The sequence below is a fragment of the Bufo bufo genome, chromosome 4, assembly GCF_905171765.1.
Source record: "Bufo bufo chromosome 4, aBufBuf1.1, whole genome shotgun sequence".
Classification (NCBI taxonomy): Eukaryota; Metazoa; Chordata; class Amphibia; order Anura; family Bufonidae; genus Bufo; species Bufo bufo.
In genome coordinates this window covers 327,567,774-327,593,052 of record NC_053392.1, presented here as the reverse complement: position 1 = coordinate 327,593,052, position 25,279 = coordinate 327,567,774, and the positions used below count along the sequence as shown (strand labels likewise).

The window sequence follows — 25,279 nt, the reverse complement described above, 5'->3', positions numbered from 1 at the left end:
GTATGATTTATCTTACATCTGTTATATTCTACGGTTAACAATTGAATTTCTAGTCCTTACTTCTCCCTCCTAATGTTTACTTTTTTGCATTTTCTCACTTAGAATGACCTTGCTGGTGCAGGATGACAACATATGTCTTGTTACATAGCCTAATACCCTAATACCATACAATATCATAACCAATAGAGCCTTTTATTCAATCTAATTATTTTCAAAATTATGAAACTTATATTTAGAGTCACATTTAAGAAGGTTTCTCCATTAGCTCATATATTGGCTTTTTTCCTTTTAGATTCAAATCACAGCCAAGAGTTGGCTGTATCAAGTAAAATGCTCAGCTAGTAAATTTTAATTCATAAGGCCCACAATAGTGTATTTTTGGAGGATCAAAAACATTTGTGCATTACATAGGTATTGATTAATGGGAACTGTATAATGATGATCTCTGGAGTCCCCTACAGAATAAAACTGAACACTGAACTAATTACATACTTTGTAATCATCAAATTATTAAAGGGGTTCTCTGGGAATAATGAAAAGGAAAAAAAAAAAAAATATATATATATATATATATATATTACCTTTCATTATTTATAATGGGTTGTTTTGTCTAGGGAGCAATCATCGGAGGAAATAAAATGGCTGCCATCCTATTAGTGCACATAAAACCTGTCCTAATCACACAACAGCATAAGTTACTTCACAAACTCTGAGCTAAAGAGCTGCCTCAGCCTCCTCTCTTCTCTACTTGTTAGTGATTATATTCCTGAAGGCAGCTGATAAAATATTTTGCTGAATCTCTGTAGGAATGGCGTTCATGAGGAGACATGAATTACAGAGAGGAAGGTGAGGATGTGGCTAATGAGCTGCAGCACTTGCATGTCTCCATTACCACAGTCTGTCCTGTCCATCCTCTCTGTACTTCATGTCTCTTCATGAACTGAATTCCTACAGAGATTCAGCTACAGTTCTTATCAGCTATATTCAGGATCATAGTCCCTGACAAGCAGAGAAGAGGATGAGGCAGCTCTTTAGCTCCGTGTTCTGAGGTAACGTCCTGCTGTGGGATTTGGACAGACTTTGTGTGTGGTAATAGGACAGTGGCCAATTTATTTCCCCTTATGATTGGTCTCTACACAAAACAAGCATTATAAATAATGAAATTTGGGAATATATTTATAATAAAGTAATATTTAATTATTTAATTTTATTAATTTCTGGAGAATTCCATTAAGGGATTTTTCTATCACTGATTGTCAAATCAGACAACCCTTATAAAGATTTTTAAGGTCTCTTCCACGTGCCCCTGATAAAATCTGTAACAAGATGGTCAGCAGTTCATCCATGAAGATGTCCATGTAGGATCCTTGCTTGATATATGTGTGCGTTTTTGGCCTTCCATGTGTCCTCTGTATTCAATGTACACTGCTAGGCTGTAAATTAGTTTCCAGAGCATCTCCTACCAATGGTCTATGAAAATCACTGACAGAACACTGATGCTATCAGTGTTATGTCAGTGGGTAACACAAAGACAGACTTAAAGGTATTGTCTTATCATGGACAATGGGGACATATCGCTAGGATATGCCCTAATTGTCTTTAGGGGGGTCCCACTACTGGGACCCACACCTATATTGAGAACAGAGCCCCACAAATAAAGGAGGGCGCACTGCGCATGCCCAGCTGCCCTCCATTCATTTTCTATGGGCCCGGCGAAAACAGTAGAGCACTGGTTCGGCTATTTCCGTCGGCCCCATAGAAATTAATGGGAACGGGGACCACGCATGCGCTGTACGCTCCAATTTACTTCTATGGGAGACGGCTTGGTGGTGGCCAGACCGGATTCCTCCAGCCACCACCTTGCGGGGCTCCATTCTTGATATAGGTGCGGGTCCCAGCAGTGGGACCTGCACTTATAAGACAATGGGAGCATATCCTAGCGATATGCCTCCATTGTCCTTGATGAGACAACCTCTTTAATGGGCGAGTTTGGTCCATGTCTAGGACCAAAGTATTACATGTCTTTGTGGTTTTTCTAATGACCCACGGTCAGTGGAAAATCACAAATGTATAAATAAACACATTAACAATTGATTGGTACATACAGTATGCTGTCAGTGGAGAACATGTGTTGTGTGAAAGAGGCCTAAATGTTTCATCTCACACATGACTTGCAACTACAGTATATTATGTGACTAGTGTAATAGAATGTTTTATACTGTATGTTTACTTTAAATTATATATATATACAAACCGGATTCCAAAAAAGTTGGGACACTAAACAAATCGTGAATAAAAACTGAATGCAATCATGTGGAGGTGCCAACTTCTAATATTTTATTCAGAATAGAACATAAATCACGGAACAAAAGTTTAAACTGAGAAAATGTACAATTTTAAGGGAAAAATATGTTGAATCAGAATTTCATGGTGTCAACAAATCCCCAAAAAGTTGGGACAAGGCCATTTTCACCACTGTGTGGCATCTCCCCTTCTTCTTACAACACTCAACAGACGTCTGGGGACGAGGAGACCAGTTTCTCAAGTTTAGAAATAGGAATGCTCTCCCATTCTTGTCTAATACAGGCCTCTAACTGTTCAATCGTCTTGGGCCTTCTTTGTTGCACCTTCCTCTTTATGATGCGCCAAATGTTCTCTATAGGTGAAAGATCTGGACTGCAGACTGGCCATTTCAGTACCCGGATCCTTCTCCTACGCAGCCATGATGTTGTGATTGATGCAGAATGTGGTCTGGCATTATCTTGTTGAAAAATGCAGGGTCTTCCCTGAAAGAGATGACGTCTGGATGGGAGCATATGTTGTTCTAGAACCTGAATATATTTTTCTGCATTGATGGTGCCTTTCCAGACATGCAAGCTGCCCATGCCACACGCACTCATGCAACCCCATACCATCAGAGATGCAGGCTTCTGAACTGAGCGTTGATAACAATTTGGGTTGTCCTTGTCCTCTTTGGTCCGGATGACATGGTGTCCCAGATTTCCAAAAAGAACTTCGAATCGTGACTCGTCTGACCACAGAACAGTCTTCCATTTTGCCACACTCCATTTTAAATGATCCCTGGCCCAGTGAAAATGCCTGAGCTTGTGGATCTTGCTTAGAAATGGCTTCTTCTTTGCACTGTAGAGTTTCAGCTGGCAACGGTGGATGGCACGGTGGATTGTGTTCACTGACAATGGTTTCTGGAAGTATTCCTGTGCCCATTCTGTGATTTCCTTTACAGTAGCATTCCTGTTTGTGGTGCAGTGTCGTTTAAGGGCCCGGAGATCACGGGCATCCAGTATGGTTTTACGGCCTTGACCCTTAAGCACAGAGATTGTTCTAGATTCTCTGAATCTTCGGATGATGTTATGCACAGTTGATGATGATAGATGCAAAGTCTTTGCAATTTTTCGCTGGGTAACACCTTTCTGATATTGCTCCACTATCTTTCTGCGCAACATTGTGGGAATTGGTGATCCTCTACCCATCTTGGCTTCTGAGAGACACTGCCACTCTGAGAAGCTCTTTTTATATCCAATCATGTTGCCAATTGACCTAATTAGTGTTAATTGGTCTTCCAGCTCTTCGTTATGCTCAAATTTACTTTTTCCAGCCTCTTATTGCTACTTGTCCCAACTTTTTTGGGATTTGTTGACACCGTGAAAATTGGAATCAACGTATTTTTCCTTTAAAATGATACATTTATTCGGATTAAACGTTTGATCTGTCATCTACGTTCTATTACAAATAAAATATTGACATTTGCCATCTCCACATCATTGCATTCAGTTTTTATTCACAATTTGTTTAGTGTCCCAACTTTTTTGGAATCCGGTTTGTATATATATATATATATATATATATATATATATACAGTGGATATAAAAAGTCTACACACCCCTGTTAAAATGTCAGGTTTCAGTGATGTAAAAAAAATTAGACAAATGAGACAAAGATAAATCATTTCAGAAATGTTTCCACCTTTAATGTGACCTATAAACTGTACCACTCAATTGAAAAACAAACTGAAATCTTTTAGGTTGAGGGAAGAAAACAAAACAAAACAAAATTATGTGGTTGCATAAGTGTGCACACCCTCTTATAACTGGGGACGTAGCTGTGTTAAGAATTAAGCATTCACATTCAAAATCATGTTAAATAGTCAGCATACACCTGTCAGCATACACCTGCCATCATTTAAAGTGCCTCTGATTAACCCCAAATAAAGTTCAGCTGCTCTAGTTGGTCTTTCCTGAAACTTTCTTAGTCGCATCCCACAGCAAAAGCCATGGTCCACAGAGAGCTTCCAAAGCATCAGAGGGATCTCATTGTTAAAAGGTATCAGTCAGGAGAAGGGTACAAAAGAATTTCCAAGTCATTAGATATACCATGGAACACAGTGAAGATAGTCATCATCAAGTGGAGAAAATATGGCACAACAGTGACATTACCAAGAACTGGACGTCCCTCCAAAATTGATGAAAAGACGAGAAGAAAACTGGTCTGGGAGGCTACCAAGAGGCCTACAGCAACATTAAAGGAGCTGTAGGAATATCTGGCAAGTACTGGCTGTGTGGTACATGTGACAACAATCTCCCGTATTCTTCATATGTCTGGGCTATGGGGTAGAGTAGCAAGATGAAAGCCTTTCCTTACGAAGAACAACATGTGCAAAAACACCTCTGAAGTCCTTCAAAAGCATGTGGAAAAAAGGTTTTATGGTATGATGAAACCAAGGTTGAACTTTTTGGCCATAATTCCAAAAGATATGTTTGGTGCAAAAACAACACTGCACACCAGCATGGTGGTGGCAGCATCATGCTTTGGGGCTGTTTTTCTTTAGCTGGAACTGGGGCCTTAGTTAAGCTAGAGGGAATTATAAACAGTTTCAAATACCAGTTAATATTGGCACAAAACCTTCAGGCTTCTGCTAGAAAGCTGAACATGAAAAGGAACTTCATCTTTCAGCATGACAACGACCCGAAGCATACATCCAAATCAACAAATAAATGGCTTTACCAGAAGAAGATTAAAGTTTTGGAATGGCCCAGCCAGAGCCCAAACCTGAATCCGATTGAAAATCTGTGGGGTGATCTGAATAGGGCTGTGCACAGGAGATGCCCTCGCTATCTGACAGATTTGGAGTGTTTGTGCAAAGAAGAGTGGGCTAAGCTTGGCAAGTCAAAATGTGCCATGCTGATAGACTCTTACCCAAAAAGACTGAGTGCTGTAATAAAATCAAAAGGTGCTTCAACAAAGTATTAGTTTAAGGGTGTGCACACTTATGCAACCATATTATTATTATTTTTTTTTCTTCCTTCTACCTAAAAGATTTCAGTTTGTTTTTCAACTGAGTTGTAAAATTTATAGGTCACATTAAAGGTGGAAAAAATTCTGAAATGATTTATCTTTGTCTCATTTTTTTTTCATCACAGAAACCTGACATTTTACCAGGGGTGTGTAGACTTTTAATATCCACTGTGTGTATATATATATATATATATATATATATATATATATATATTATATATTTTTTTTAAATAAAGTACACTGTATGCATGCCTAGAACATCTCCTTTATATTCTTATACTGCAGTGTTCATTTCTCAAATACCCTCGTTGAAGAGCACCGTGTGCTGATAGCAAGAAAAGTGATAGGAATTTTTTTATTCTCAGGTTGCAGTTAATAATAATTTACATGGCACTAGTAAATTGCTTTTATTCATCACGAGCCTAGCCTAGATCGGGAAAATAATTTGGCTTATCTTTAGGAATACTGAAAAGTATGTTTCATAGCCACAGGATTGTTCAGTAGAAAAATCCTAATAAATCAATAGATCTGCAGAGTAAAATTAAGGCAATCATAAATCAAGATTTACATATCCTTAAAAGCTTTTTTTTTATTTTACATTTTCATTTAATATTGAGAAGATAGGCAGTTATATAATCATATTGTATGTCACATATTCAGCATATTTTCTTAAAGTGTAGAATCCTATGAGGGTATATTATAAACCACAACATCGTATTTTATTCTTTTTCTTTCTTTTGCATAAAAAAAGTCTTAACTGAAAAGCTTGCTTAAAGATGCTAATAAAAATGCACCCCAATTGAAAAAAAAAGCACAACCAAAAAATATAAATAACATTTTTTGTGAATTCCAATAGACTTTCAGGTAACATCTGGAGCTAGACTTTTTTCTAGCAGAAAATTTGCCTAAAGTGCATTTACAAAAATGCTTTTTAAAAAAGCTAAAGTGAAGAAAATGCCACAAAAAACCCTATGTATGAATCCATAATAGTGTTAAAGTCTATTTTAAAAAGTTTTCTTGAACACAATTCTGAAGCTCATATTACTCAGTCTGATTACTATATTCTGCAGTTCTCTGAGTATATCCGTGTTAATGACTGTGTGCTCAATCAACTAGAGCTTCTTTTGACAGAATTTTACCAGTTTTACTGAAGAGCTCCCATAAAAGAGTTGGTTTAGCTTTGATGAATGCTTTTCACAAGTGGTAGAACAAAACATGTCTGAATAGGGATAATGCTTTGAAATTTATGCTATGAATTCTTGAGCAACCTATGAAATTTTGTAATAGTAATGATTAAATACTTTTGGGCAAAGTTCCTTTACAGACTTCCTTTAGAGATCAAGTAACCCTGGTTCCCAGTGAAAATCAAATATGCAATCCAATGATAAATATGAATATTGCCGTGCGTTTGACCATACCATAACATTAATGCCTCATGCACACTACGGTATGTATTTAGCAGTCCGCAAAACACAGATCTGCAAAATACGTATAAAGCCCATGTGACGTCCGTTTTGCATCCATTTATTTTTTTCAGACCCGTCAACTTCAATGGGTCCTTGGTCCACATTTTCTGGCCAAATTTAGGACGTGTTCTATCTTTTGCTGAACTAACAAATGTATGTGGACACACTCAACACAGAACTGAAGGTAGGTATAATTTGTTTCTGTGACTGTTTCAAGTATCTTTCTAACCATTATAACTGCTACATTTACAGTATATTTCATTCATGGTATTCCTATAGCAGAATAAAATAATTTCAGACTAGGAATAATGCACTAAAGTGTACATTAATTTTGTACAATGGCATACAAATAAACTATGGATCAATATTATGGACTCATAAGCATAATACGTATTCACATATGGTGCCTTGACTCATATCTAAAGAAGACCTGTCGATCAGCTGGTTGAAGAGAAGGCACGCCCCATGCCAGCGCTGCATTCTTTTCATTGTTTACCTGCTAGCTGTCACAACAGCAGCAGTGAGCAAATGTAATTACAAGAAGCCATCCCATTTATATCAATGGGACAGCTCCTTCCTATAAAATTGATCTTGATCAGATAATAATAACCAATACTGAGGATAGGTTATCAATAAAAATAACTTAGACACCAACCCCTTGAATAATTTTCTTTATTCACTAAATGAAATATACAGTAGGACTCATGGTTATATGTAGAGATGAGCGAATTAGATTCGCCGGTTCGCCAAATTTTTCAGGAAAATTTGTGATGATCCAAATATATTTGCGGCAAATTATAGTGGTGTAGAACACTGTGCCTTGTAGTAACACGCATAGGGAGTCTGCTTTAGTAGTGAAATAATACTGTGAGTCCGTATGACATGCAGATGACAGGCGTCGCTCTTAGAATCACTGCACACTTCACTTATTAGGGCAGTCACTGGGCCAAAAAAGACCAAATAACTCAAGTACAAACTCAACCTTACAGGTCGATGTTAGCGTAAAAAAGAAGCACCCTCTTTTTACACAGTCGCCAGCTAATTCCACATAGATGTTATCAGAACCTGTTCTATTAAACGCTTATACAAGTAGAGCCCCCCTGATAGAGTGGAGAGGGTGTCAGCAGTAAGTTTGTGCTGACGTCACTGATTAATTTGCCCTTCCCCTGATCCTTAAGAACAATAACCCACAAAAAATGTATACTGTCTGTGGAGCATATGCCTTCACTCGGTCAGCATTTGCTCAATAATCCATCAGTATTGCTAATGCACAAAAAAAAGATCTAAAACAGACATGACACGTTAATGGAATGTTTTGTACCCACTCCTGCTTTTGTGTCACGGGGTCCCGAAGGTGCACTCGGTCCCCCATTGCCCGCAGAACTGTTGCTTAGCTTTTGGAATGAGGTTCTGTGTTTGACCTCATTCCCAGGGCGGCTTTACTAGCTGGGTGGCTCCTTGCTCCTAAGTCTGCCTTGAGCGCCGAGCTGATCACTCGGTGCTCGACTGGTTGGTCTGTCGGTCATGTCACGCTGGCCACGTCACATGACCCTCACTCCCCACTATAAATACAGGCAGCCTGCTGGCTACAGGTTGCCTGTTAATTTCTAGGTTCCTGGTATTTGTTGGACTGCTGAATACTTACCTGATCCTGTTCCTTGACCATCCTTTTGCCTGATCCTCCTGTACTGCGCATCCGTCCTGGTATTGTGACCTCGGCTCCCACCTGACTACTCTCTTAGGACTCCTCTTGTACTTCTCTGCTCTCCTGGTATTTATGACCCCGGCTTCTCCTGACAATTCTCTGCTTGCTCCATTTGTACTTTGCAGCTTTCCTGGTATTGACTCGGTCCGTTCACGTCCTGTTGTTTGTCTGTCTGTCATCCCTGCACTTACTCCAAGTTAGGGATTGCCGTCCAGTTGTCCCCTGTCATTAGGACTCGCGAGGCAAGTAGGCAGGGCCAGGGGTAAGGGTGGAGCGCAGTGGTCACTTCCCTTCCCCCTGTGTGTGTGTGTACGCGACCGTTACAGATTAACAGGCCCAATAACCACTGTATTATGAATCCTCTGGTGACCCTGACTGACTATGTCTCTAATCTGACGCAGATGGTGCAGGAGTTAGGGGAAAAACTCAGCTCTTTTGAGTTAGGGCAAGGCTCTTCCACTCCTCAGGCCTCCAGTCCGCATTTTGAGCCCCAGATTAAGCTCCCAGAAACCTTTTCTGGAGACCGGAAGAAGTTTCTCTCTTTTAAGGAGAGTTGTAAACTTTACTTCCGTTTGCGCCCCGTGTCCTCTGGCCCCGAGAGTCAACGCGTGGGCATTATCATTTCCCGATTACAGGGTGATCCCCAGGAATGGGCGTTCTCTTTACCTGCTGGCGCCAGTTGTTTATATTCTGTGGAGGGGTTCTTTCAGGCCCTAGGTACCCTCTATGATGAACCAGACAGGGCTCTAGTAGCCGAGACGGCTCTAAAGGCACTGGTTCAGGGCAATTTACCAGCGGAGGATTATTGCGCCCAATTCAGAAGGTGGTGTGTCCCCTCCGGATGGAATGAACCAGCCCTGAAGAGTCAGTTCAGGTCAGGTCTGTCTGATAAATTAAAGGATCTTCTGGTCAGTTATCAACTTCCTGAGACCTTAGAGGAGATGATGACCCTTGTTGTCCGACTTGACCGACGGGTTAGAGAGAGACGACAGGAACAACAGTTCTCTTCCCAGATGGTGGTCCAGCCAGAGGCCTATCCCAGAGACAATGCTGAGGTCTCCACCGTGGAACCCATGCAGGTTGGCATGACCCGAGGGAATCTTCGCCGCAGACGTAGAGAATGCTTTTACTGTGGAGATTCTGACCATTGGATCAACCAGTGTCCTAAGAAGGTCCTCTCTGTCAAGTCTCCTAAGGCAAGGCAACCTAAAGACCAGGTACACCCTGAATTTTCTAAATGTAAGCTTTCGGTACCCATTACGATTTCTCTGGGAGTAGATAAATGGGCGGGTAAGGCCTTTATTGATTCTGGCTCAGCGGCTAGCTTTATTGACTCTGAGTATGCTGTTAGATTGGGTATTCCTATGTTTGCCTTACCAACTCCTATCCATGTCATGGCTATTGATGCTACTCCTCTTATTGGTGGTACGGTGAGCTTATGTACCTCGGAGATTTCTCTAACCGTGGGTGTGTGCCACTCAGAGAGATGTTCGCTTCTAGTCCTGGAGAACCTACCTGCTGAGGTGGTACTAGTGTTGCCTTGGCTCCGACTACATAACCCCACTATAGATTGGTCCAATGGGGAGTTGGTGAGATGGGGGCCTAAGTGTGACTCGTGCCTGTCCGTGGTACATGCTGGGGTCTCAGTAAAGTCTGATACTTTACCCTCTGTTGTTAGAGAATATTCTGATGTATTCTCATCACCAACCCCAGAGGTTCTACTCCCCCATAGACCTTATGATTGTACCATAGAGCTAGTAGAGGGGGCCAAGTTTCCTAAAGGACGAATTTATAATCTTTCTATGCCCGAACGCAAGGCCATGGAAGATTATATTAAGGAGAGCCTTGGTAGAGGGCATATTAGACCTTCTGTCTCTCCTATGGGGGCGGGGCTTTTCTTTGTTAAGAAAAAAGATGGTGGTCTTAGGCCATGTATCGATTACCGGAGATTAAATAAAATCACTGTCCAGAATAGATACTCCCTCCCATTGATTCCGGATTTATTTAACCAGGTCCTGGGGGCAACCTGGTTTTCCAAAATTGACCTGAAAGGGGCATACAATCTAATCCGAATCAAGGAGGGAGACGAATGGAAGACGGCGTTCAATACTCCGGTAGGACACTTTGAATATCAGGTGATGCCTTTTGGACTCAGCAATGCCCCAGCTGTGTTCCAAAACTTCATGAATGACATTCTTAGGGAATTCTTAGGTAAATTTGTTATTGTCTATCTTGACGACATTTTGATATTCTCTCCTGACTTCGAATCCCATGTGTCTCATGTTAGACAAGTATTAGAGGTGTTGAGGGAGAATCAGCTATCCGCTAAACAAGAGAAATGTGTCTTTGGTGTGCAGGAGATTCTGTTTCTAGGGCATGTTCTGACTCCTCACGCCTTCAAGATGGATCCTGGTAAGGTACTAGCAATTAAGGAATGGGTAAGACCTTCATCCTTAAAGGCCTTACAACGGTTCTTAGGTTTCGCCAATTACTATCGTAAATTTATTATGAATTTTTCCGTAATTGCTAAACCGTTGACCGACCTTACTAAGAATGGGGCGGATTTGGAGAATTGGTCTACTGAGGCCATTTCTTCATTTGAAAAATTAAAAAAGGCATTCAGTAGCGCTCCCATTCTGATCCAGCCTGATCAGGAGAAACCTTTTATTGTGGAGGTGGATGCGTCCGAGGACGGCGCAGGAGCAGTCCTTTCACAAGGTCCTGCCAGCCACCCTAATCTGAAACCATGTGCCTTCTTCTCCAGGAAATTCTCTCCCACGGAGAGAAACTACGACATAGGGAATAGGGAGCTGCTGGCCATTAAATGGGCATTTGAGGAGTAGAGGCATTTTCTGGAGGGGGCAAGGCATTGTGTAACTGTTGTCACTGACCATAAAAACCTTATGTTTCTCGAGTCTGCTAAGAGGTTGAATCCCCGTCAAGCCAGATGGGCTCTGTTTTTTCCATCACGTTCAGGCCGGGAAGTAAAAATGTGAAGGCGGACGCATTATCTCGGAGCTTCCAGGCTTTTCAACCTACTGAGGTACCACCTGAATCCATCCTACCAGCAAAAATCTTCTTAGCAGCTCTTACCCAGGATATCTCGGCTTGCATTAGGTCGGAACAACATCTGGCACCGGTATCCACCCCAACAGATAAGTTGTTTGTTCCCATACAATTTCGTCTCCAGCTGTTGGGTGAGTGTCACGATTCTGCCTTTTGTGGACATCCAGGTGTTGAGGGCACTAAGGATCTGGTTTCTAGATCTTATTGGTGGCCCACTCTAACTAGGGATGTCAAGTCCTATGTGTCAGCCTGTGAGGTTTGTGCCAGGTCCAAGACACCTAGGACTCGCCCTGCTGGTAACCTACGACCCCTACCCATTCCCAGTAGACCCTGGTCCCATATCTCGATGGACTTTATAACTGACCTACCGCTGGCGGAGGGTAAGACTGTAGTGTGGGTAGTGGTGGATAGGTTTAGCAAGATGGTCCATTTCATTCCCCTGTCTAAACTCCCGAATGCCAAAACCCTGGCGTCTATTTTTGTGAAAGAAATTGTTCGATTGCATGGTATCCCGGAAAATATTGTTTCGGACAGGGGTGTGCAGTTTGTGTCCAAATTCTGGAGAGCCTTCTGTCAAAGATGTAAAATTTTGTTGTCTTTTTCTTCCGCCTACCATCCTGAGAGTAATGGGCAGACTTAACGCCTTAATCAGTCTGTGGAAAAATTCCTGAGGTTGTATGTTGCTGATGACCAGCAATTATGGGTCAAATTCCTTCCATTGGCTGAATTTGCTCTGAATAACCGTGTCAATTCTTCTGCTGGGGTCTCCCCTTTCTTTTGTAACCATGGTTTTCATCCCCGTTTTCATTCTGGGTCGTCCGTCTCCTCCTCTAACCCTGAAGCTGATAAACTTTGGGCCCGGGTTCAATCGAACCTAGAAAAGGCTCAATGTTCTCAAAAACTCAAGGCCGATAGGAGATGTTCAAGGGGGGTAAACTTTCAGGTTGGGGATAAAGTATGGTTGTCCTCCAAGAATCTATCTCTCAAGGTAACTTCTAAAAAATTTGCTCCTCGTTTTATTGGACCATATAAGATCACGGAAGTGATTAACCCGGTATCTTTTAGGTTGGAGCTGCCTGAGTCATTCCACATTCATAATGTGTTCCATAAATCTCTGCTTAAAAAATATTTTGAACCGGTAGTACCATCAAAAGCCTCGCCTCCACCAGTTCTTGTTAATGATGCTGTCGAGTATGTGGTGTCTAAAATAGTGGATGTCAGGAAGGTGCGTAATTCCTTGCAGTACCTGATTCACTGGAAGGGGTATGGACCTTAAGAGAGATCTTGGGTACCTGCCAGGGAGGTTCATGCTCCTAGACTTGTTCGTAAATTTCATTTAGAACACCCTGAAAACCATCGCCTGAAGTCTTGGGTCCGGTGGCCCCTCGTAAAAGCGGGGGTACTGTCACGGGGTTCCGAAGGTGCACTCGGTCCCCCATTGCCCGCAGAACTGTTGCTTAGCTTTTGGAATGAGGTTCTGTGTTTGACCTCATTCCCAGGGTGGCTTTACTAGCTGGGTGGCTCCTTGCTCCTAAGTCTGCCTTGAGCGCCGAGCTGATCACTCGGTGCTCGACTGGTTGGTCTGTCGGTCATGTGACGCTGGCCACGTCACATGACCCTCACTCCCCACTATAAATACAGGCAGCCTGCTGGCCACAGGTTGCCTGTTAATTTCTAGGTTCCTGGAATTTGTTGGACTGCTGAATACTTACCTAATACTGTTCCTTGACCATCCTTTTGCCTGATCCTCCTGTCCTGCGCATCCGTCCTGGTATTGTGACCTCGGCTCCCACCTGACTACTCTCTTAGGACTCCTCTTGTACTTCTCTGCTCTCCTGGTATTTATGACCCCGGCTTCTCCTGACAATTCTCTGCTTGATCCATTTGTACTTTGCAGCTTTCCTGGTATTGACTCGGTCCGTTCACGTCCTGTTGTTTGTCTGTCTGTCATCCCTGCACTTACTCCAAGTTAGGGATTGCCGTCCAGTTGTCCCCTGTCATTAGGACTCGCGAGGCAAGTAGGCAGGGCCAGGGGTAAGGGTGGAGCGCAGTGGTCACTTCCCTTCCCCCTGTGTGTGTGTGTACGCGACCGTTACATTTTGGCTACCAAATCATAAGCCAATTCTGATGGGTCCATACAGGCCTTACAGCTACTACACAGACAGGATCCATTGTGCGTCTCATTTTTCCTTCCTTCTGACAGATCATAAGATGGGTCAAACAAATGATGATGTCAGCCAGGCCGAAAGGCAAAATTGTGGCCCAGTCATGAAGTGGGGAGGGTGGGAACAGCATTAGGAGACCACAGATTGGCCAAATGACAGGGTCTGGAGGTTGCGGCAGCATCAGGAGGCCACATAGTGGCACAATGACATAGTCTGGAGGTGGTGGCAGCATGATGAAACCACAGAGTGGCACAATGACTGTGTGGAGGTGGTGGCAGCATCAGGAGGCCACAGAGTGGCACAATGACAAAGTCTGGAGGTGGTGGCAGCAGCAGTAGCAGCATCAGGAGAAGACCACCGAGTGGCACAATGACAGAGTCTGGAGTTTGCAGCAGCATGAGGAGGCCACCGATTGGCACAATGACAGAGTGTGGAGGTGGCAACTATATGAGGAAGCCACCGAGTGGCACAATGACAGAGTCTGGAGGTGGCAGCAGCAGCAGAAGCAGCATCATGAAAAGGCCACCGAGTTGCACAATTACTGAGTGTGGAGATGGCAGCAGTATGAGGAAGCCACCAAGTGGCATAATGACATAGTCTGGAGGTGGCAGCAGCAGCAGCATCAGGAGAAGGTCATCGAGTGGCACAATGACAGAGTCTGGAGGTGGCAGCAGCAGCAGTAGCAGCATCAGGAGGAGACCACAGGGTGGCACAATGACAAAGTCTGTAGGTGGCGGCTGCAGCAGTAGCAGCATCAGGAGAAGGCCACCCAGTGGCACAATGACAGCGTGGAGGTGGCAGCGGCAGCAGCATCAGTAGGAGGCCACGGGTGGCACAATGACAGAGAGTAGAGGTGGCGGCGGCAGCAACATCAGGAGGAGGCCACCGAGGGGCACGACGACGAGACATTGCGGAGGTGGCAGCAGCATGAGGGGGCCAGAGAGTGGAATGACGACGAGAGATTGTGGAGGTGGTAGCAGCATGAGGAGGCCACAGAGTGGCCGCTTCGTTTATTCATTTATAGGGAATATGGAACAGAACAGAAGGTTATTATTTCTCAACTTTATAAAGTGTTGCTTAAGGCACAATTTAATAATACACGTTCTCCGGCACAAAAGGATTGACAAATTGATTATCCATGAATTTTCCTCGAAGATTGGGATAATATATTGGCAAATTTAAGTTTACTTTCTTATAATTTTAATCAAGTTTTGGTTCAATTTGATTTTAAATATTTAATACATTTAATAATAAAAAAATAAGTGTTGCCTAAGACAGGAGAGAATCCGCCAGTCTTCTGTTTATTCAACGACGTGGTTATGATGGAGAAAGCATTCCAAAAAACAATTTCTCTCCACCTGGAGACGAATCCTGTCAAGATTGATACAAGTGTGATATCGGCTGCTTTTTGACCCAGACACTTCTGGGGGAACCTTCCTGGCATAACCAGGCCTCTAGTAGCTACAGACAATGAGAAGACAAAGCGTCAAGATAGCTTTAAGCCTGGAAGATTGGCGAAGTTCATCAAGATACGTCACTAAAGATTCTACCGCATATAACCGCAACACTGACTGCTGAATAAATTTAGTTTTTTGACCGAAATTCTTCAATAAAGAATTTACTGCATATAACCGCAGCGCTGACCACTGAATAAATTTTGTTTTTCGACCGAAATACTTCAACAAAGATTTTACCACCGACGTAAACTGAGAATGTATTTTTCTGTTTGTACTGAAATAGGCCACTAAACGCTTTCAAGACATATAACCGCCGCCGACGTGGGCTTAGAATGTATTTTTCTTTTTGCACTGAAATACAAAATAGCACATATAACCGCCACACTGTCTGACTGCTACCGCCCCTACTTCCGTGAACTCCTGCACCACTTCTTCCCGGGTAGATAGGCTGCTGCGAAGCAGGTCCTTTACCCCGGGCACATTTGGTTCCCGACCTCCCACTGCTGCCACCCTGCTGACTCCCAGCCATGCTTTCAACACCTATAACTGCCGATGTGAACTGGGAATATAATTTTCTTTTTGTACTGAAATAAGCCACTAAATGGTTTCAGCAGAAATAAATGCACCAGTGAAGTGCATATATATATTTTTTTCTGTACTGAAAGAGGCCACTAAACGCTTTCATGACATATAACTGCAGAAATGAACTGAGAATATTTTTTTCTTTCTATAATAAAATAGGCCACTGAATGCTTTTGCCACAAATAACTGCACCAGTGAAGTGCACATATTTTTTCTTTCTATAATGAAATAGGCCTTTGAACGCTTTTGCCACAAATAAGTGCACCAGTGAAGTGTGTATATATTTTAATTTTTGTACTGAAATAGGCCACTAAACCCTTTTGCCACAAATAACTGCACCAGAGAAGTGCGTATATTTTTATCTTTCTATAATTAACTAGGCCACTGAATGCTTTTGCCACAAATAACTGCACCAGTGAAGTGCGTATATATTTTCTTTCTATAATAAAATAGGTCACTGAACGCTTTTGCCACAAATAAGTGCACCAGTGAAGTGCGTATTTATTATTCTTTCTGTACTGAAATAGGCCACTAAATGCTTTTGCCACAAATAAATGCACTAGTGAAGTGCGTATTTTTTTTCTTTCTGTATGCTTTCAACACATATATACTGAAATAGGCCACTAAACGCTTTCAGCAAAAATAAATGCACCAGTGAAGTGTGTATATATATTTTTTCTTTCCATAATGAAATTGGCTACTGAACGCTTTTGCCACAAATAAGTGCACCAGTGAAGTGTGTATATATTTTTCTTTCTGTACTGAAATAGACCACTAAACCCTTTTGCCACAAATAACTGCACCAATAAAGTGCACATATTGTTTTCTTTCTATAATGAAATAGGCCACTGAATGCTTTTGCCACAAATAAGTGCACCAGTGAAGTGTGTATATGTTTTTCATTCTGTACTGAAATAGACCACTAAACGCTTTTGGACAAATAAGTGCACCAGTGAAGTGCGTATTTTTTTTCTGTATGCTTTCAACACATTTGACTGCCGACGTGAACTGCGAATATATATATTTTTTGTACTGAAATAGGCCACTAAACGCTTTCAGCAGAAATTAATGCACCAGTGAATTGCGTATATATTTTTCTTTCTGTACTGAAATAGGCCAGTAAACACTTTCAAGACATATAACTGCAGAAGTGAACTGAAAATATAGTTTTCTTTTTGTACTGAAATAGGCCAGTAAATGCTTTTAGCAGAAATAAATGCACCAGTGAAGGGCATATATATTTTTCTTTCTGATCTGAAATAGGCCACTAAACCCTTTTGCCACAAATAACTACACCAGTGAAGTGCGTATATTTTTTCTTTCTATTATGAAATAGGCTATTAAACGCTTTTGCCACAAAAACGTGCACCAGTGAAGTGCGTATATATTTTTATTTCTCTACTGAAATAGGCCACTAAAAGCTTTTGCCACAAATAAGTGCACCAGTGAAGTGCGTATATATTTTTTCTTTCTATAGTGAATTAGGCCACTAAACGCTTTTGCCACAAATAAGTGCACCAGTGAAGTGCATATATTTGTTTCTTTCTGTATTCTTTCAACACATATAACTGAGTGCAGAAGTGAGCTGTGCATATATTTTTCTTGTTTGAATAGATATAAGCCACTAAAGGCTTTTCAACATAGCACTTGCACCCCAAGAACAAATTGCTGGAATGACAGAGCTGTATAATGCCTATTTGGATCCCCAAATAATCTTTCCCTGCACTTGTAAATCGCTTTTCTAGCAGTGTCCCTAGCACCTTATGATGTCTCTCCCTGCACTAAGATGCTGTGAAATGATTCCTCCCTATCCTTTCCCTGCACTTGTAAGTCGCTTTTATGCCACTGTTTCTAGCGCTTTATGACATCTCTCCCTGCACTAAGATGCTGTGAAATGATTCATCCCAATCCATTCCCTGTGCACTTATAAATCATTTTTTCAGTTTTTTTTTCACAATCAGGTTTTTCCAATTGCTGACCCTAGAGCCTTCTGAAGTCTGTCCCTGAACTCAGAAAGCTTGAAAATGTCTGACTCTAAGATGGCCGCAGTATTTATAGGGCTGTGACATCATAGGGTTGGCTGGCTGATGATTGGCTGCATGCATGGCATTATGGGTTAACCCGCCTTCCCAGAGTTCCTTTCCCCATGTCCTCACATGTGTAGCCGCCATTGTAGCTGCCATTTTAGGAAAAATTGTGATTCGTTACCACGAAGCACGAGGAAATTTGCATTAGTTGCGAATCAAATTTTTCCTGAAATTAGGATCGAATTGCACTTTGTCAGCTTTTATTTGCTCAGCTCTAATTATATGCATTACCTTATATCTGCCTTAATTTCAACATCATAACATCAACATTATAATGATCATAATTTCAAAATATAACGCAACCACAATTTGCTTACCCAAACTGTATGAATAAACACAAATCAATTCATCATGAATTTACTATAATTATTTTTGCTTTTGTTTAATTATATATAATGCCACATTTGTTTCTAATTCTGTAGTCAAATTATAATGCATTTTACTAGTTAGAATACTAAAACTATAAACAAGGTCTTAAGCTATATTGAATTGTTGGTGAGACATCTGAGCGTTTTCTTTCTCAAACTAAGATAAATGAACAAAGACAAAATAATTGACATGCAACATACCCATGGGAGTTCCAACTCCATAACCTTTAGAATCTATAAGGCCTCCAATCTGTGTCAGGTTACAGTTGCGTTGCGTGACAAATTCAATGGTTGTTGACTCCATTAAAAAGGCATAATCAGAGGTGAGCACTCGCTGGATTCCCTCTTCATTATTTTTGACAAGTACCGACTGGCTTCTGCTATTCATAAAGGCCCACATTTTTTCGTACGTCGGTATTTTAGATTTCTAGGTGAAAAGAAACAAAAACTATTTATTATGTATTATGCTAAGCTAACAAATTTTATAAAAGTGTAGTAATTATTTAGTGTTTATTAAAAATATAGCTATACAATACAGGAACAATGTTAAATTCAGAGGATTTCTACATTTTATTTATGAGATATCGACTGCTTGTCATAGATACAACCATATAACCATATTTTTTAGTTTCAATTTCAAATTTCTCATTTAGCGTAGAGGATTCTGGGTAATTGGACACTAAAGATATGGACTTATTTCAGATCACAAATGAACTGGGGGAGGGTTTTCAAAAAATGTCTATCACTCCCATGGTTATATTTTCATACACAGCAAATGGTATGTATGACAAATTCACATAATATATTGAAATTTTAGACGCCAGACTTAATAAAGCCTTAAACTAGTAATGGATCCGGCGATGTTATGAAGAGGCGCCAACCTCTCCATAACTTCAGCACATCTAGTACCAGTTCTAAATGTAAGACAGCTTCCTAGCTGTCTAACATTTAGACCATTTTCTATGCCTGAAACAGGCTTAGAAAATGATGAATGATATGGGACTCCCGGACCATCCCCTTCCCAGGCCATGCCCACAATTTTAGACCTGACGTGAGCGAGGAAAAGTCACAAATAGCTATATGCAGCCGAAATGCTCCTACTTAGGCATATTTCAGCATAGTAAATAACCCTCAATGTTTATTACATTAAAGCGGACTACCCATTTAAGAAAGGTGTTTACTGAATACTCAGCAATCAAATATTCTTCCAACTACCCTTCTCTCTTATACAGATTTAGCAGGGTTAACACACAAACTCTTAACTCAAATTTCTTAACTCATCGTGTTATCTTGAAACAAAAGATATTGAAAAGCAATCAAAGGTGTTTGCTTAACGCATTTAGTTTAGATAACACGTCTCATAAAGCATGTGTGTTAACTCTACTACATCTGTACACATGCATGATTGGATCGGAAGTGTGTATATGTTTGGAATGGAGAAAGTAGAGTAAACCTCTGCCAAATGGAGCACTCTCATATTCGATGGTTGACCGGTCCTGCTGAAATCAGCAGTTAAAGTTGGCATTCATCTAATGTGTATGGCTACCTAAAGAAAGATTTATCATCACTAGTTCAAAAGATGAGCCATTGCCAATAACAATCAATATGTTCCTTTGCGCTAGGTTTAATTTCCCCAAATGTTTTATTCTAAATCATATTATGTTACAATTAGTATAAAAGGAATGTGCATACTACAACTAATCATATTTCAGTTTTCATAATTCAGTGGCTGAAGAAAAGGAATACAGCATAATGATTGGTTAATATTTTGCTTGCTCTACTTTGTCTATTTTCTATATTGGGACAGATAACTGCATATGCATAAATGTAAGGTAGTGCTATGAATTTGTACTTTTCCTACAAAACTGCTGCATTAATCTGCTGATCGCATCCTGTTTTGTAACATTCTACTTAAAGAGGACCTTTCACTAGATTAAAAAATCTAAACTAAGTATACAGACATGGAGAGCGGCACCCAGGGATCCCCCTGCACTTACTATTATCCCTGGCGCCGCTCCGTTCTCCCGGTACAGGCTCCGGTATCTTCACATGTTAGGCTCCACCCAGTGGAACCTGCCGGCGTCTCTTTCTCCCATGCTGTAGCGCTAGCCAATCGCTGCGCTCAGCTCATAGCCTGAGAGAAAAAAAAACTCTCAGGCTATGAGCTGAGCGCTGCGATTGGCCAGCGCTACAGCATGGGAGAAGGAGACGCCGGCAGGTTCCACTGGGTGGAGCCTAACATGTGAAGATACCGGAGCCTGTACCGGGAGAACGGAGCGGCGCCAGGGATAATAGTAAGTGCAGGGGGATCCCTGGGCGCCACTCTCCATGTCTGTATACACTGTGTGCAGAATTATTAGGCAAATGGGTATTTTGACCACATCATCCTCTTTATGCATGTTGTCTTACTCCAAGCTGTATAGGCTCGAAAGCCTACGACCAATTAAGCATATTAGGTGATGTGCATCTCTGTAATGAGAAGGGGTGTGGTCTAATGACATCAACACCCTATATTAGGTGTGCATAATTATTAGGCAACTTCCTTTCCTTTGGCAAAATGGGTCAAAAGAAGGACTTGACAGGCTCAGAAAAGTCAAAAATAGTGAGATATCTTGCAGAGGGATGCAGCACTCTTAAAATTGCAAAGCTTCTGAAGCGTGATCATCGAACAATCAAGCGTTTCATTCAAAATAGTCAACAGGGTCGCAAGAAGCGTGTGGAAAAACCAAGGCGCAAAATAACTGCCCATGAACTGAGAAAAGTCAAGCGTGCAGCTGCCAAGATGCCACTTGCTACCAGTTTGGCCATATTTCAGAGCTGCAACATCACTGGAGTGCCCAAAAGCACAAGGTGTGCAATTCTCAGAGACTTGGCCAAGGTAAGAAAGGCTGAAAGACGACCACCACTGAACAAGACACACAAGCTGAAACGTCAAGACTGGGCCAAGAAATATCTCAAGACTGATTTTTCTAAGGTTTTATGGACTGATGAAATGAGAGTGAGTCTTGATGGGCCAGATGGATGGGCCCGTGGCTGGATTGGTAAAGGGCAGAGAGCTCCAGTCCGACTCAGACGCTAGCAAGGTGGAGGTGGAGTACTGGTTTGGGCTGGTATCATCAAAGATGAGCTTGTGGGGCCTTTTCGGGTTGAGGATGGAGTCAAGGTCAACTCCCAGTCCTACTTCCAGTTTCTGTAAGACACCTTCTTCAAGCAGTGGTACAGGAAGAAGTCTGCATCCTTCAAGAAAAACATGATTTTCATGCAGGACAATGCTCCATCACACGCGTCCAAGTACTCCACAGCGTGGCTGGCAAGAAAGGGTATAAAAGAAGAAAATCTAATGACATGGCCTCCTTGTTCACCTGATCTGAACCCCATTGAGAACCTGTGGTCCATCATCAAATGTGAGATTTACAAGGAGGGAAAACAGTACACCTCTCTGAACAGTGTCTGGGAGGCTGTGGTTGCTGCTGCACGCAATGTTGATGGTGAACAGATCAAAACACTGACAGAATCCATGGATGGCAGGCTTTTAAGTGTCCTTGCAAAGAAAGGTGGCTATATTGGTCACTGATTTGTTTTTGTTTTGTTTTTGAATGTCAGAAATGTATATTTGTGAATGTTGAGATGTTATATTGGTTTCACTGGTAAAAATAAATAATTGAAATGGGTATATATTTGTTTTTTGTTAAGTTGCCTAATAATTATGCACAGATATCCCCCTAAAATAGCTAAAACTAAAAACAAACTAAAAACTACTTCCAAAAATATTCAGCTTTGATATTAATGAGTTTTTTGGGTTCATTGAGAACATGGTTCAAAAATAATTCTGTATTCCCTGTAGTTAGTTTAGATTTTTTAATCTAGTGAAAGGTCCTCTTTAAAGAATAAAAACAATTTCCGCATGACAGTTTCAGTAGACATTATATTTTTTATGTAACCATATGCAGTATCAATGCATATTTGTATTTTGGATACTTAAAAAGTGATTCTAACAAAATGCCCACAACTGCTTCTCCATTGTATTCTAATTAATTATAGTTTAATTTTTAATTTTAACATAAATTTTGTTTTATCTACAGTATTATAAAAGAGAAAAACAAGTATGGCTTTATTTCCAAATACAGTTGTGTTAATACACAATATTATACTGGTAGTTTTAATATTATGAATGGCAACATGCACTTACATTGATACACACAGAGTTAATTAGTTATTGAGAAACCCTTGTTTATGTCAATATTCATTTCATCATGGCTATGTTGACTGTACTACCAGGCCACAGAAAAGTAAACCAAGAAACAATTTAGAGTCAACTACTAGGAAAAATTATTGGGGTGCAACCCCCTCCTCACAAGTGTAGTATCCCAGAGGGGGCGCTACTATTTTTATACCTAGCTAATTTCTGTAATGGCTGCAACTATTATTACATATAATGTGCCTGGTGTCCAGCAAGTGGCAGTGTATCTGGCAGAGAGTGCCTTTAGATAGAATGGAACTTACCATTCCATTCTCCCCCTAGCCCAGGAGTGGGCTAGTCCTACTTCCTACCAAGGATGAGGTTGGCGGAAGCTATAGTTGAGTAGCAAGTAGAGAAGTTAAGAAGTGGAGTTGAGTTGAAGGAAGAGAGTAAAGCATCATGGTATAGTGATGGAGCGTTTCCCCTCACTACTAAAGGAGCTTAGAGAGCATTCTATTCCTGATATAGCTGATATACACTCACCTAAAGAATTATTAACAACACTATACTAATACGGTGTTGGACCCCCTTTTGCCTTCAGAACTGCCTTAATTCTACGTGGCATTGATTCAACAAAGTGCTGATAGCATTCTTTAGAAATGTTGGCCCATGTTGATATAATAGCATCTTGCAGTTGATGGAGATTTGAGGGATGCACATCCAGGGCACAAAGCTCCCGTTCCACCACATCCCAAAGATGCTCTATTGGGTTGAGATCTGGTGACTGTGGGGGCCATTTTAGTACAGTGAACTCATTGTCATGTTCAAGAAACCAATTTGAAATGATTCGAGCTTTGTGACATGGTGCATTATCCTACTGGAAGTAGCCATCAGAGGATGGATACATGTTCTCATTCTGTTTACGCCAACTTCGGATCTACCATTTGAATGTCTCAACAGAAATCGAGACTCATCAGACCAGGCAATATTTTTCCAGTATTCAACAGTCCAATTTTGGTGAGCTCGTGCAAATTGTAGCCTCTTTTTCCTATTTGTAGTTGAATCACCAAAAAAATGAAACTAACTTAAGTATATATGAAAATCCAAAAAGCTTTATTGTAAATATATATAAACAGTACATACATGTATTATAAAACAGGCAGCACAAGGCGGGACACACAGATGAGAAGCAGGACCCAAGGAGAGGCCGGGAGATCAGTGCAAAAAAAAATAATAAAAAAAATACAGGGAAAAAGAATACTAGCTGAAAGAGCATACCTCAGAGTCTCATAGCAGCAACGCCCCAAACAGAATGCAACAGAGGCGATTGTGGAGACTGAGGTTTAAGATAGAAGGAACATAAAGGAACACAATTAAACATACCCTGAATGGTGCAAAGATCTCTCGGCCAACTCCTGACCCAACGCCGTTTCGCCAGTAGATCCCCGGAAGAAGCCAGATCTACTGGCAAAACGGCGTTGGGTCAGGAGTTGGCCGAGAGATCTTTGCACCATTCAGGGTATGTTTAATTGTGTTCCTTTGTGTTCCTTCCATCTTAAACCTCAGTCTCCACAATCGCCTCTGTTGCATTGTCTTTGGGGCGTTGCTGCTATGAGACTCTGAGGTATGCTCTTTCAGCTAGTATTCTTTTTCCCTGTATTTTTCTTGCACTGATCTCCCGGCCTCTCCTTGGGTCCTGCTCCTCATCTGTGTGTCCCGCCTTGTCTGCCTGTTTTATAATACATGTATGTACGGTTTATATATATTTACAATAAAGCTTTTTGGATTTTCATACATACGAAAGTTAGTTTCATTTTTTTGGTGATTATTATGACTCCTTGGGGGTCCGATGTTTTGATATCATTCTGTCCTGTTAATATTGGTTGACTATTTTTAGTGGAGATGAGTGATACCCGGTGGGGTCTTCTGCTGTTGTAGCCCATTCGTCTCAAGGTTGTGCGTGTTGTGGCTTCACAAATGCTTTGCTGCATACCTCGGTTGCAACGAGTGGTTATTTCAGTCAACGTTGCTCTTCTATCAGCTTGAATCAGTCGGCCCATTCTCCTCTGACCTCTAGCATCCACAAGGCACTTTTGCCCACAGGACTGCCACATACTGGATTTTTCCCTTTTCACACCATTCTTTGTAAACCCTAGAAATGCTTGTGCGTGAAAATCCCAGTAACTGAACAGATTGTGAAATACTCAGACCGGCCCGTCTGGCACCAACAAACATGCCATGCTCAAAATTGCTTAAATCACCTTTCTTTCCCATTCTGACATTCAGTTTGGAGTTCAGGAGATTGTCTTGACCAGGACCACCCCCTAAATGCATTGAAACAACTGCCATGTGATTGCTTGACTAGATAATGGCATTAATGAGAAATAGAACAGGTGTTCCTAATAATTATTTAGGTGAGTGTATATATATATATATATATATATATATATATTAGAACGGCGCAAGGGAGGGTCCGTAATTCACGGAAGATATGTGTCACCGAGATTCCTGGCCTCAGTGAGGTAAGAGCCGGTAATTTCATGTGTCAACGGCAGCTAGTTCTGGCTGACATGGTTTTGCTATTTAGTATGGCTGTAAAGCCGATCCGAGCCGGCTCTTACTGGGAGCAGCCAAAGTGCAGGGTGGTTGGCTTCTCCCCACGTTGCAGGCCGGGTCTTAGTTTGGGCTATAAAACACAGGCAGCACTGTCAGGTGGTAGGAATTTACTCCTCTCTGTGTAATGACCGACGACACGCACAGGGAGGAAAACAGGGAAAGCCCTGCCCAAGGGAGAGGGAAAGGTGGTGACCCCTAACTCACCTTGCGGCTGACACCTGACTGCCCTGACGTCCCTAGACGGGTTCCTCACCCGTGCGGCGATCACGTGCCT

The 25,279-nt window shown here is 41.5% G+C and overlaps 1 protein-coding gene across 1 annotated transcript in view; it reads right to left on the bottom strand.

Moving 5' to 3' along the window:
* GRIK2 (glutamate ionotropic receptor kainate type subunit 2) overlaps nt 1–25,279 on the bottom strand; it is a 1,085,136-nt gene that overhangs the window by 127,588 nt on the left and 932,269 nt on the right. Inside the window, exon 14 of the mRNA XM_040428804.1 lies at nt 18,411–18,636. Coding sequence (XP_040284738.1) covers nt 18,411–18,636 — 226 coding nt within the window. The remainder of the gene's footprint in view (nt 1–18,410; nt 18,637–25,279) is intronic.